The sequence below is a fragment of the Octopus bimaculoides genome, chromosome 7, assembly GCF_001194135.2.
Source record: "Octopus bimaculoides isolate UCB-OBI-ISO-001 chromosome 7, ASM119413v2, whole genome shotgun sequence".
NCBI lineage: Eukaryota > Metazoa > Mollusca > Cephalopoda > Octopoda > Octopodidae > Octopus > Octopus bimaculoides.
The window spans coordinates 38,109,754-38,123,078 of NC_068987.1; the positions used below are offsets into that span (position 1 = coordinate 38,109,754).

General features: G+C 37.0%; 2 protein-coding genes across 2 annotated transcripts in view; both read left to right on the forward strand.

Annotated features, from left to right (window-relative positions):
• The window catches only part of LOC106876459 (caspase-7), a 787,012-nt gene that overhangs the window by 385,963 nt on the left and 387,724 nt on the right, over window positions 1-13,325 (forward strand). The window lies entirely within an intron of this gene.
• Window positions 1-13,325, forward strand: part of LOC106883978 (transmembrane channel-like protein 7) — a 141,539-nt gene that overhangs the window by 100,712 nt on the left and 27,502 nt on the right. Inside the window, exons 8-11 of the mRNA XM_014935137.2 lie at window positions 5,080-5,241; window positions 8,301-8,473; window positions 10,172-10,289; window positions 11,600-11,697. Coding sequence (XP_014790623.1) covers window positions 5,080-5,241; window positions 8,301-8,473; window positions 10,172-10,289; window positions 11,600-11,697 — 551 coding nt within the window. The remainder of the gene's footprint in view (window positions 1-5,079; window positions 5,242-8,300; window positions 8,474-10,171; window positions 10,290-11,599; window positions 11,698-13,325) is intronic.

Genomic DNA, 13,325 nt, shown 5'->3' on the forward strand with positions numbered 1-13,325 from the left:
TATATATATATATATAATTTCATACTACATCTTATCCGAAAACTTGCTATATATATATATATATATATATGATACGGTTCATTATCCGGCCACAATTATCTAGGAAATGCATATCGAAACTTAGAGATCAACGGAAAACCATCCACATAAATACATAACCAAAACCCTAAGCTTTACAAATGTTCAAAAATTATTTTTCTTCTTTTTTTTTCTTTTTGAGGAGGGGGTGTCTCAAATATTCAGTTGTTGTTTTTTATTTTTGTATACATGCATAAGGTGCATTTTAGAAGTTGAGACTTTTTCAAGAGAGATATTCATTAATTTCAAAGAAGTACAAAATTATAATCTTCTTCAATGCACTTGTTGTAGTGATCCGCCTCTTCGTGAAGGCCTTGCGGAAGATCTTGAAAGTAAAGGTGTCACAGCCTCCTTCATCTTCTCAATGTCTTCAAAACGACTGTCCCTGAGGTTTTCCTTCGGCTTGAGGGACAACGAAAAGTCACAGGAAGAAAGGTCTTGACCGTAGGGAGTGTGAGGGATAGTTTTATTGCCCAACTCTGTCAAGAGGTCGATTACAAAGATGAAGTTGTAGACTGATGAATTGTCTTGATGCAAGTGCCAACAATCCGGAGTGGAAGAGCTTTGGCATTCTGAAAATTAGTCAGCTGTTACAAGTAGTGTTCAGTAGTGTGTGTTCAAAGTGTTGTTACAGTCGTCTCCTTCAATCGAGAATTAAAAAAATGTTGGTCAGTTTAGCATATTAGATGTTATAGTATTAATATACTCCCTTCTACTGGTTGCTACTTGTCGTGATGGAGGGCCTTGCGTGGACCAATGGCACTGAGAGCAATGCCCTCGGGAGTTCTAAACTACTGCGACAGTATCGGTAAGGTTGAAGACAAGAACTCAGACTAAGCGCGATCAACCCCCAAATATCCCAACGGCGGAACAAGCGGTTGATGAGAACAACCTATCTCAAAGCCTGAACCAGCGGGTGAAGAGAGCTACGCATGACAGAAAGCTACAGAAGGGGCTGCACACAGCTACAACCGGGTTAGCGGCAGTCTGTTGTAGTTTAAGAACTGGATCCTGCATGTCTCATTCTATATGTGCTGCGGAGAAAGATCATGAAATCAAGGGTGTGGGTCACTTCCTGACAAGTTGAGGTCCACCTAAAACAAATCCACGCGATGGACCAACTCAGGGCAATACTGAAAACCACTATAATTGGGCCTAAACCGTTTGAAACACAAGCACGAAACCGTACCAAGTGGTGGTGTTCCATAACCATCGGAACCAAAAACTTTAAAGTCACCAGAAGAGAAAAAGAAGAAATCAAACGACTGGAGAGAAAGGTTTGAGAAAATCGTCCTCCACCAACATTACAATGTCATCGACTCTTCTATGCAAGAATTGGTCTACAGACCCATCAACGCCATCATCATAAAGGAAGCGTTCAGCAAAGAAGTAACTAAATTCTCGGATACGAGTTAAAGACGCCGATTGATACACTAAAATTACAATAATCTGCCTCTCTTAAAAAAAGTCACAAACCTTCTGGAATGCACCACGTATGTTGTTTAAACAATGCGTTCTTGCGTATGATAATTACATTAAATATGTATTTATAAAACTACTATCAGCTATACTTATTGAAATCGTTTCTCATTTGTTTTTCTGTTCAAAAGTTCATTTGGTATGTTTTATTTGTCTTGCATGATCACCTCATTTACGTATTAGTTGTATGGTTTCAAAGATAATTTTTCCGTACAAATCACATAAGACACATAAAAACATGCGTCATTTGTCTTTATTGACCTCCTGATAACAATACTTTATTTATTTATTTTCAGTTGTGATTTTGGTTTTGGTGATATTAAGGATTTATTTCAGATTTTATGGAGAGCTCTGTGTCTGTGGTTATGCTACTATTTAGCACGATCAGGAAGTTTTATTATTATCATCATCGTCGTCATTATTATCATTATTATTATTATTATTAGTAGTAGTAGTAGTAGTAGTAGTAGTAGTAGTAGTAGTAGTAGTAGTAGTAGTAGTAGTAGTAGTAGTAGTAGTAGTAGTAGTAGTAGTAGCAGCAGCAGCATTATTGAAACAAAGTTCAGGTTAAGTCTTATTCCTGGCCGGATTTATGTGAGTAACGGGTTACTACTACCTGTAACCATGGGTATCCACACGTACGTTTTCGGCAGTCTTTCAAGTGCTTAGAACCCTCCTGATAATCCTCGCTGTCCCTAAAAGCAAACCTTCTGTCGGAGCTCTACCGAGCATTCTATTTCAATCTCCTTCAGCCATTTGTCTACTTGGTTTACTGTTCAACAACGCACCAATTATCATAGGCACGCTCTTATTCCGCTGAGGTCGACTTTACCGTTCATCCTTTCGAGGTCGATAAATTAAGTACCAGTTGAGTATTGGTGTCGATGTAATCCATTATCCTCCACCCCAAAATTTCAGGCCTTGATGGGTCGATAAGAAAGCAACTTCGCTTTCCCTTATGTATGATTGTAATATCTGGTCTATTATTTTCTAATCTCTTCTCCGTTTAAAGACGAAAGATCCACAAAAATTTACATTTCTCCGACTCTAATACTCATTCGTCTCGATGATTGTACCATGTGTTTCCAGCTTCAAATCTCCATTCTGGCACAGTTTCCATTGTAAAACTTTTACAACTTGGTCGTTCCTCCATTTCTTATATTCTTCCTGTGCCAACTTGGGGTATTCTTCCACAATATGTCTCGTTCCAAGTTCTACAAGCTCTACATTTTTCAGACACATTCTCTCCAAATATATTTTTCTGAAGTTGTTTGTTTTTATTGTTTGATCTTAGGCAGCTACAAGTAGGCTCTTTGTTTCTTTTATTTTTTTTAATTTCCCCTTTTTTTTTTAACTAAGTCCAAGATTTTGTTCCACATATGTCTTCAGTGGCTCCCCAATATTGGCCATGCAGCGGTTTCTCTTCGATCTGTCTGATGTTCTCTCTTTGTATTTCATTCTTGTCCTTTTCTCCTATTACGCGTTTCATCACCTGTTCTTCTTAACTACCTTTAGTAATTATTCTGTGCTGCTCTGTAAACACATTACTAGGCTTTTTCTTTCCATCTGTACACATGCATCTACTATTATTAAGCCTCTTCCAGTCTGGTCTCTTCTCAAGTACAGCCAGTTGATATCAGCTTTTGGTTGGTGGGCTCCATACATCGTCAACAATTTCCTAGTTTTCCTAGCAAGTTTCTTTGAATCGTTTCTGGTCCAGTTTATAATTCCAACTCCATATCTGATTAAGAGTACTGCTTTTGAATTTATTGCTTCAATAAGATTTTTGGAATTCAACTTTGACTGCAATAATTTTCTGACTTTCCTAGTGTACTCTCTACTGGTAATTTGTTTCGTTTCTTCATTTTTTTATCTCATCTGCTTCTAGTATTCCCAAGAACTTATACCACTGTCCTTTCTCAACAGCACTCTTTGTTTGCCTATTTGGCATTTCAATTCCCTGGCTTCTTTCAAATTTTCCTCGTTTCATTTTCAATATAGCGCACTTTTCTATCCCAAATTCCATACCTACGTCATTTTAGAAAATGCAGATAGTATGTACAAGACTTTCAAGCTGTTTCTCATTTTTCGCATAAACCTTTATATCATCCATGAAAAGGAGATGCTTTATCTGACCATTTCCTTTTCCCTAATTCTAAGCAATTTTAACTTTTTGTAGTATCATAGTGAGTAGTGTCATGACCGATACGAATAGTAACGGAGATAAGCTATCACCTAGGAATATTCCACGTCTGATGTTCGCTTTTTCGAGTCTTTGTTTTCCTCCGATCAATTCAGTATCCAAATGTTTCATACTTTCATCAAGCATTTTCTCCATGTTTTTTGCTATTCCAAGCATGCTCATTGTATTACTTATCTAAATGTTTGGTACCATGTCATATGCTTTTTTGTAATCTAGCCATACTACATTCAGTTCCGTCAATCTGCGTCTACAGTTCCTAGTTATCATTTTATCAATTAATAAATGATCTTTTGTTGCCCTACTTTGTTTCTCGCATCCTTTCTGTTCTTCTGGAAGTAGATTGTTACTTTCCAGATGGTTGTATAACTCTTCCGCCAAGACACCAGTCATAAGATCCACATTAGTGGTAAACAGGTTATAGGTCGAAAATTTGATGCCAAGTTCCCCTTTCAAGGGATCCTTGAGGCATAGCAGCGTCCGTGATCTTGCTGCATGCAGTCATCCAGTTGCGCAGCGATTTTTTCATGCAACTGTTTAAAATTCTTCAGTCAATAGCCTTGTGCTCCATCTGGGACTAATCATTTCCAATTTGCTAATATGTTTAGCTTCTGTCTCGCTGTATATAGACTAATTCTGATGTCTTTTTGTCTTGGTACAGTTTCAAGTTGTCTTTCCACCTTTGTTAGCCACTCTGCGCTTTCTTTTTGTCTCGCTGGCCTGTTCCACAGCCTTCTCCAAGATTCTTTACTTTCTTCGGCATTTGGAATCAGTTCCTGGTGTTGGCCTCCCTCTATTTCCTCAAATAGACACCTCCTATTTGACTGGAACAGTCTATTCTGTTCGAAACCCTTGCATCTAGCATCATATTTTTTCAATTTGGCCTTTAATACTGTCACCTTTTGTGCGATGCCTAGTAGTGCCATTTTCTGCATGTTATATATACTTGTAAGTCCTGGTGTTTTATTATTGTTATTATTATTATCATTATTATTATTATTATTATTATTATTATTATTATTATTATTATTATTATTATTATTATTATTATTTATCCATAGATGATTTCCTGAGAAGTACTAATAATACTGAAACAGGTCCAGAGTTACCTCCTACGGTTACTGAAATTATGAAAAGTGATATTAATCATTGAGAGAAAATTTTCTTCTCCTCAACATAAGAGCATTTCTATTTATATAGTTGATACTCTCTAGTTTGCAAACAATAATTAAACCGTAGAAAAAAAAAAGTCTTTTATTTTAGCGATCCTTTATTTGATTGTTGTAATATTTTCCCAATGATCTTTTTCTTTCAAATTGTAGACGGAATTGGCAGAAAAACAATACAAGCTTAAGAAAGAAAGTCTAACAAAAAACCAAAGGATTCTGATGTATACAATACGCGTGACTATCAATATATTTGTGTTGACATGCCTGACTGCCAGTGCTTATCTTATATATTATGTGACGCAGTATTCTACAAACGTGAGTATGAATGGTAACGACGCTTTTATCACTGTTGTATAATTCATGCCCCTGGACGAACCGCATTGAATCATCTAGATTGTATCTAGGTAGTGCAGTCGGTGGGTCAGTGCATAAGGATAGTATAAGAAATGCTTAGCGGTGTTTCGTCCGTCTTTACGCTCTCAGATCAAATTCCACCAACGTTGGCTTTGCCTTTCATCATTTCGGGGTTGATAAACTAAGTACCAGGCTGGGATCGATGTAACCAACCTTCTCCTTCCCGCCAAATTTCAGGCTTTGTGCCTTTAGTAGAAAGTATTATTATTATTATTATCATTATTATTATTATTGTTATTATTATTATTATTATTGAAGCGGTGAGCCGGCAGAAACGTTAGCAGGCCGGCATTTTGTCTGTCTTTACATTCTGAGTTCAAATTCCGCCGAGGTCGCCTTTGCCTTTCATCCTTTCGGGATCGATAAAATAAGTACAAGTTGAACACTTTAAGGCAATATAATCGACAGCCTTCTCCCACAAAATTTCGGGCCTTGTACTTATAAGAATTATTATCGCTTATTATAAAAAATAAAAAGAAATTATGAAAAATAAAAAGAATTATCTCTTCTTCCATAACCTACCGTTTGACCCTTGTGCCTTGTCCTAGCCTTCGTTTGGTCATAACCCCTCGCCTATTGGAATTGGTAGCAAACTGGGAACGTTCCGGCAGTGTTAACTGCGATGCTTTGGAGCGGCTTATGAAAGACACGAACAAGAGATCGAAAATGGGTTCGAAATTTTTCAGCCCATAACTTTGAATGTAGAGTTCTTTCCTAAGGTTCCTGTAATGAAACGGATGTTTTCGTCAGTATTGTATTCGAAAGATCCAGTTAACAATAGAATCAACCGTCAGTATTTGATGTCGATCTTCAAGGAAGTTAGTTTCAGTTCCGTTTTCAAAGCCTTGATCATTTAACTATACAGCGTCAGCTGTTTTGTGGTCAGTCTAAATGGCTACTTTTTGGAACCGCTTCGAATTGCTCCCTTGCATTTTAGCTGAGTTTTAACTGAAAGAACTAAAATTGACCCACAGAAAACGCGATGATTGAAACTTACTGAAGTAATACAATGTAGTTGAACAAGACGATGGGCTTACAATCTAGCGCCATTGGTCGTTGGACAGAAGTCCCAATTCAGATGACTGGGGATTGGTTCTGACCAGACGTCGCGGTGGAGAGGAACTAAAACGAAGATAGTAGCAGAGTGCCAATCTCACTCAGAAATGGATTGAGAGAAAGCTTTTCTAGAAAGATTGGCAGAAGTGGAGAACGACTACATCATCAACGTTATTTACTACATACTGAGCTTGTGCTTTATTCAATTTTCATCTGACCGGAGTGAATTGTCTACTCTTTCATTTCTTGTTGAAAGGACTCCTTCCAGAAAACTCATTTACAACCAGAGCTCTTCTTACAGTGAGTCCCGTATGCAATAATAATCTTTTCTATTATAGGCACAAGGCCTGAAATTTGTGGAAAGGAGTAAGTTGATCACATCTACCCCAGTGTTTCACTGGTACTTAATTTATCGACTCAGAGAGGATAAAAAGCAAATTCGACCTTGGCGGAATTTGAACTCAGAACGTAAAGACAGGGAGACAAAATAGTAAGATCACAGTGACGGATATTGGTACGAACATTGACTCCTAGCTCATCGATCAAATTAGCGCTACAGATAAGTGTGGAAGTAGCATTAGTTGTAACTCTGATATCAAGAGAAATTACTTCGTCCTCAATGCTGGGAAGAGATCACGAGGAAACCAAGTAGTACTATCCTTATCTGTGACCAAAAGTATGTAGTATGGATGTATGTGCATGTACGCACGTACTAATGTTACTTCCGTGTGTGTATATCTGTCTTTCTATCAGTTTTTCTAACTATTTCTATATGTGTTTGTGTATTTGTCTCCCTCTTTATTTCCATATGTGTGTGTGCGTGCATGTACAACCATATTTTGCATATTTGTGTATAATCGGACGCAGGAAGACTTCTTGCTGCAGAAATAGTCTCGAGAGAAAATTCTCCTTTTAGACAATATCCGTGAAAACACATGGTGGAGCAATGAATGACGTTATCGGATCGTAGGACGCACGTGTTTCTATGTCATTGCGTTTCATCAACTACAAATACTGAATTAGTCTTTCACGGTTCAGTAAGAACAGTCGTTCTTAAATATAAGAACAGCAAATAATCCATTTGTTAATGCGTACAAATCTTGATCAAGCTTGAAATAATTAATTCACATATATTGTCTACGAGAAGAATTTTCGCCCGAGATTATCTCCACTGTAAAAACTCTTCCGATGTCCGTGTGTATACGAACGTGTTAAATATGAGCATATACGCATATATTTCTTTCAGTTCTGCTTCAAGCACCTCCAGTTAATCAATTCCAGCTTCACCAAGCTTTGAACACATCAGGAAATGTGTTATTTGCTACTCTAATATATAAGAACAACCATTTCTACAAAGACTGATTCTGTATTCGTAGCTGATAAAGCGTAACGACACAGAAATGTCTGCATCCTATGATCCAATGACGTTATTCATTGCCCAATGCTGTGTTTTCATACATTATCAATGAAGATAATTTTTCTTTCGATACCATTTCCGCTGCGAAAAGTCTTCTTACGTTCAAGTGTATATGCATATATTTCATTCAACGTTGCTTCATGATTCCATCTTGACCAAGCTTTGTGCACATGAACAAATGTGCTATCTGCTGTTCTTATATACAAAAACAACCAATTTTACATACATGGGTGCAAGCTCTCAGCAATGTAGTTTCCTTATTTCTGTATAATCCTTGTTTTAGTTACACTCAAATGAAGATCTTAATTCTATAACCCTCGTTACCTGGGTTATATCAGCGTACCATATCGAACTATATTTTTTAACGAATTTTTTTAAGTTTCGTAGATTATACTAACTTTTTATGGCTATTATGATTAGGATTTTTCTTATACCTTTAGGATAATTATTTACATTACTTCAGCATATTTTCTGTTTCTTTTTCCAGTTTACAAAAATGGATACCTACAGTGGACAACACAGAATTGTCAAGTTACTTGTGGAATTTATGCCATCTCTGACAATTTCAGCTTTAAATGGTTTCGTACCAATTATATTCTCCCTGGTTATTATTATTGAGGATTATGCACCACAAAATGAGGTTATGATAACGTTAGGCAGGTAAGGGAGATCAGAAATATTCTTTCAATTTCAGTTATGAATTTAACTAAGCATTGGTGCTGTCAAGTTAATAATGGTGTCTACCTTAAAGTGTCTGAAGGTGCGTAGCTAATAATGGCGTCTACCTTAAAGTGTCTGAAGGTGCGTAGCTCAGTGGGTAACGGTATTCGGCTCACGGTCGTAAAGTCGTGAGTTCAATTCCTGGCGGTGTGTTTTGTCCTCGAGCTAGACACTTTATTTCCAGTCCATTCAGCTGGCAAAAATGAGTAGTACCTGCAATTCAAAGGACCAGCCTTCTCACATTCTGTGTCAGGATGAGTTTCTCTGAGGATTATGTTAAGAGATCGTCTGTCTGTGAAGTGCTCAGTCATTTGCACGTTAATTTCACGGGCTGGCTGTTCCGTTGATCGGATCCGTTTAAACACTCGTTGTCGTAACCGACGGAGTGCCACTTATTTTACGGTGTTAACTTACAGGGAGTCAGTGTTTAACTTCAGACTGTAAAATTGCTAAATGAAACATTGGTTTAACTATGTCTTCTGACGTTTGTGGTTTTCCTGTATAGAGAAATTAAACTGATTGGATTGTTTGAGAGTTAATTTCATTGACTCTCCACACCTACGTCTCAGTTACAGATACACATGTATGTGTATGTGTGTGTATTTATATATGTGTGAGTTGGTGTGTTTTTGAATAAATTGTATGTGTTAGCTAGTTAATTTGCCTATCAATTTGTATTTCTATGGTTGAAAGACTGAAAACTGTTAGCGCAATTTACAACGACCTTTGTTAAAGACATCGGAGTCCACATGAAGCAAGATAAATGAGAATGAAATATGGAATCTGTTACTGTGAAACAGTTCAAACCGTGGATCGGCGAGCTAACCCATTATTGTGAAATACTTGTTTATTAACGCATTATTTGGATTTCCTTTGTTTGGATTTGATAGTAACACAAGGGATCCGTAGTATTTCATAAAAATGAGGAAAATTTTTCATAAAAATGAGGAAAATGAGGACTGATTTCTTTTAAATTATTCTGGTACAAGACATTTTCTGATACTTTTACGACTCTGCTCACCCAGCCTCCTTTGTGTTATTGCGAAATATTAATAATTTCTTTTGTTGACGGCTCTCACTTGAAATGACATAAAACCTTATATTTTCTCAAACTTATGACCAACAAGAAATAAATCTAAATTTTGCTGCTGATCATTGCATAACAGTGAGTATATAATGACATGCAGTACTCGTGCACGTCATATAATATCGAAATATTAACATATATGCTACAATATTAATTTGCGACGTCATAGTATGAATATTTGTCATTATATGATGACCTTATATTAATACATATCACAATATTATATGATGTCACGCAACTACCAAATGTCTCAGTAATAAGATGTATCATAGTACTAAAACGATTTGTAACTTTAATACAAAATTCTGAATCAGGGATGTCGATGATGCAGTCGATACCAATAATTTAGCAATTGATTTCGTACAGAGACAAACGGTCGTACGTGATACTTTATATCACCACCTTAAAAGTCCGTAAATCAGTTTTGTCGGGAATTGAACTTAGATTGTGAAAGGCCGAAGCTAAAGCCACAAAGCGTTTTCCCCACACTACCAATACTACCAATCTACAACTGTCCATGTTTAATATATATAAATTCTATGACTTTGCAGGACTATTCTGTTGCGACTTGCTTCGTTGATATTTCTTGTTGCAAGTCTTTACAAGGATGTCATGTGCAAGCCCAAAGATATTTGTGGGATTGGGATGGAGTCGTGTACAAAAATTACGGTCAGTTTCATTACTTCTTTTGTGTATAGATTCATTTGAGCATGTGTGTGAGGGTACATCTCTTATTCTTTACTCTCTTCAGTCATTGAACTGTGACTTTACTAGATCATACATACATACATACATACATACATACATACATACATACATACATACATACATGCATACATACATACATACATATGCATGCATACATGCATGCGTACATACATAAACAAACATACATTTATAAAAGCAGGTGTGAGAGGTGAAGATTTTCGCATGACTTCCGTATGATTACAGCTATTTCGTAACCTTCTTCATATAGTATTAATTCAGTATGCAAAATTATTCATACATGTTTGCATGTGTTATGTTCAGCATAATACAGTACAATTGTATAGGCACAGATAAATGGCTACATTTACGACTGAGGAGCTTATTGTGATAGCCACATGTTTCACTGAATCCATATTTTATATTACTCTTTTACACATATTCATCACACACATACACACACACACATACATGCATAAACACACACACACACACATACAAACACACACACACACACAAACAAACAAATACACACACACGAATGCATTCATACATATATGCATACATATATACATGCGAGCACGTGCAAAGGGATAGTACTGGTCTATGTAAATACGTTGGTGTGTTTGAGAGAGTAACAGTCACTTATGATTTGTTAATTGCAAAAAACATTGAGTCGTATATTGAGAGATGTCAATTTGATGCCTATTTGTTGACTGTTCACAATTGTACAGATTTCATAAGGAATAGAAAGTTGTTATATTCATATCTTTCCCGTTGGATGTTAGCGGTGTTGGAGAATAGAATGGAATCAATCAAGATTCAAATCCGTGTCGTAGGCTTCTTTTGCTAATTGCTCGTCATCATTATGCTTATCTTCAATTACTTTATTCAGAATGATCGTCACCAGGTACATGAAGGTTATCAAAGTATGTCAGTTAGAAGCTTAAGCTATCTGACCAGTATGTGTTCTTGGCCAAACAGCCCCATCAACGGCTCACATGCAGAAATAAATACCACAGATGGTAGTTATGGCACAACATCAGTGTCTACTTCCCATGTATTCGTAAAGCAGGTTGTGGCGGTGGAATGATTCATCCAAACGTCTAAAGCTGGATGTAAATGAATGAAGAAAATTACATCGTCTCTTGCTCTAAAAATCAATGTTAATCCGAAATTTCAGCTCTGAAAACTCTTAAATAAACTAGTAAAGTTTGTCTGAATTCAAAATATGTTAACTGCTTGTTATCTTTCTTTTTTTTTTTTTTTTGCAGTGTTGGGAATCCTATATTGGTCAGCAGTTTTATAAATTAGTTATTACAGACTTTGTGATCAAACTTGTGTTATGTCTCACTGTAGAACCTATACGCAAGTAAGTTTAATCATATTTTTAGACCTCTCTCTCTCTCTCTCTCTCTCTCAGTCTCTCTGTCTTCTTCACACTCTCCTCTTCTCTCTCTTTCTCTTCCTCCTCCATTCTGATTATTTCTCTTTAATAATGTTGGCACTCCGTCGCTTACGACGTCGAACGTTCCAGTTGATCCGATCAACGGAACAGCCTGCTCTTGAAATTAACGTGCAAGTGGCTGAGCACTCCACAGACACGTGTACCCTTAACGTAGTTCTCGGGGATATTCAGCGTGACACAGTGTGACAAGGCTGGCCCTTTGAAATACAGGCACAACAGAAACGGGAAGTAAGAGTGAGAGAAAGTTGTGGTGAAAGAGTACAGCAGGGTTCACCACCATCCCCTGCCGGAGCCTCGTGGAGCTTTTAGATGTTTTCGCTCAATAAACACTCACAACGCCCGGTCTGGGAATCAAAACCGCGATCCTATGACCGCGAGTCCGCTGCCCTAACCACTGGGCCATTGCGCCTCTACTCTTTAATAATATAATGTAACTGATGTACATTTGTGTTTCCATAGCTGTTCATTGATACGCTTGCGGTATACTGAAAAGAAAACAAACTAAAATGGCCTTCATTTTTTTTTTTTTTTTTTTGGCACAGCTGTTGTATCATAGTTAGCTTATGTGTTGTCTAACTATCGGATCATTATATATTGTCTAGTCAAGTGGGGAAATGTTCCTTGTAGACACCAACATCCTTAAATCTACCGCTACGTTCGATCATTCTGAAAATTGGTGTCTGTAGAATATATTCTATAATCATCTAGTCACACTCACATCTAACATTTGGAAAATTATGCAAATTTGGAAAATTATTCGTCATCACTCTGAACATATATCTCTACCTCCTATCTTTCTTTTCTCCCCTTCTCTCTCGCTCTCTTCCACTCGACCCCCTCTCTTTGATCACCATCACAATTTTCATAGAAAACATTCTACTGGACACAAGCTCATCTACATCATACCCACGTGATTTCCCACCTTAAAATTTTAATCAATTACAATGTCATTCTCTGTGACTGAAGAGATGTTTTACATTCTCGGTATCTGGTATAAGAACCCACATTTTAATATCATTCACACACCTGTAGTAACAGAGATCTCTCCGATCCACATTCTAACAATTTTGGCTTAGTTTTGGTCAGATTTTCACTCTCCACACTTTCTTCTCTGCATCCATAACTTAGCAACTGTTGGTTCTCGCCATAATCCTACATAGGTAATACTATCTTTTACTCCGTCTAAAATGTATATGTAGATAGGTAGATAGATAGATAGATAGATAGATAGATAGATAGATAGATAGATAGATAGATAGATAGATATCTTTTATCTTTTACTTGTTTTAGTCTTTAGACACAGCCATGCTGAAGCACAACCTTGAAAAATTTTTAGTCGAATGTATTGATCACGGTACTTATTTTTTAAAGCCTATAGGTGTCTTTTTCCGAACCGCTAAGTTACAGAGATGCAAACATACCAGCACCAGTTGTCAAGCGGTGGGGTGGACAAGCACAGACATAAAGACACACCACACACACACATTCACACACACACACACACACACACACACACACACACACACACACAC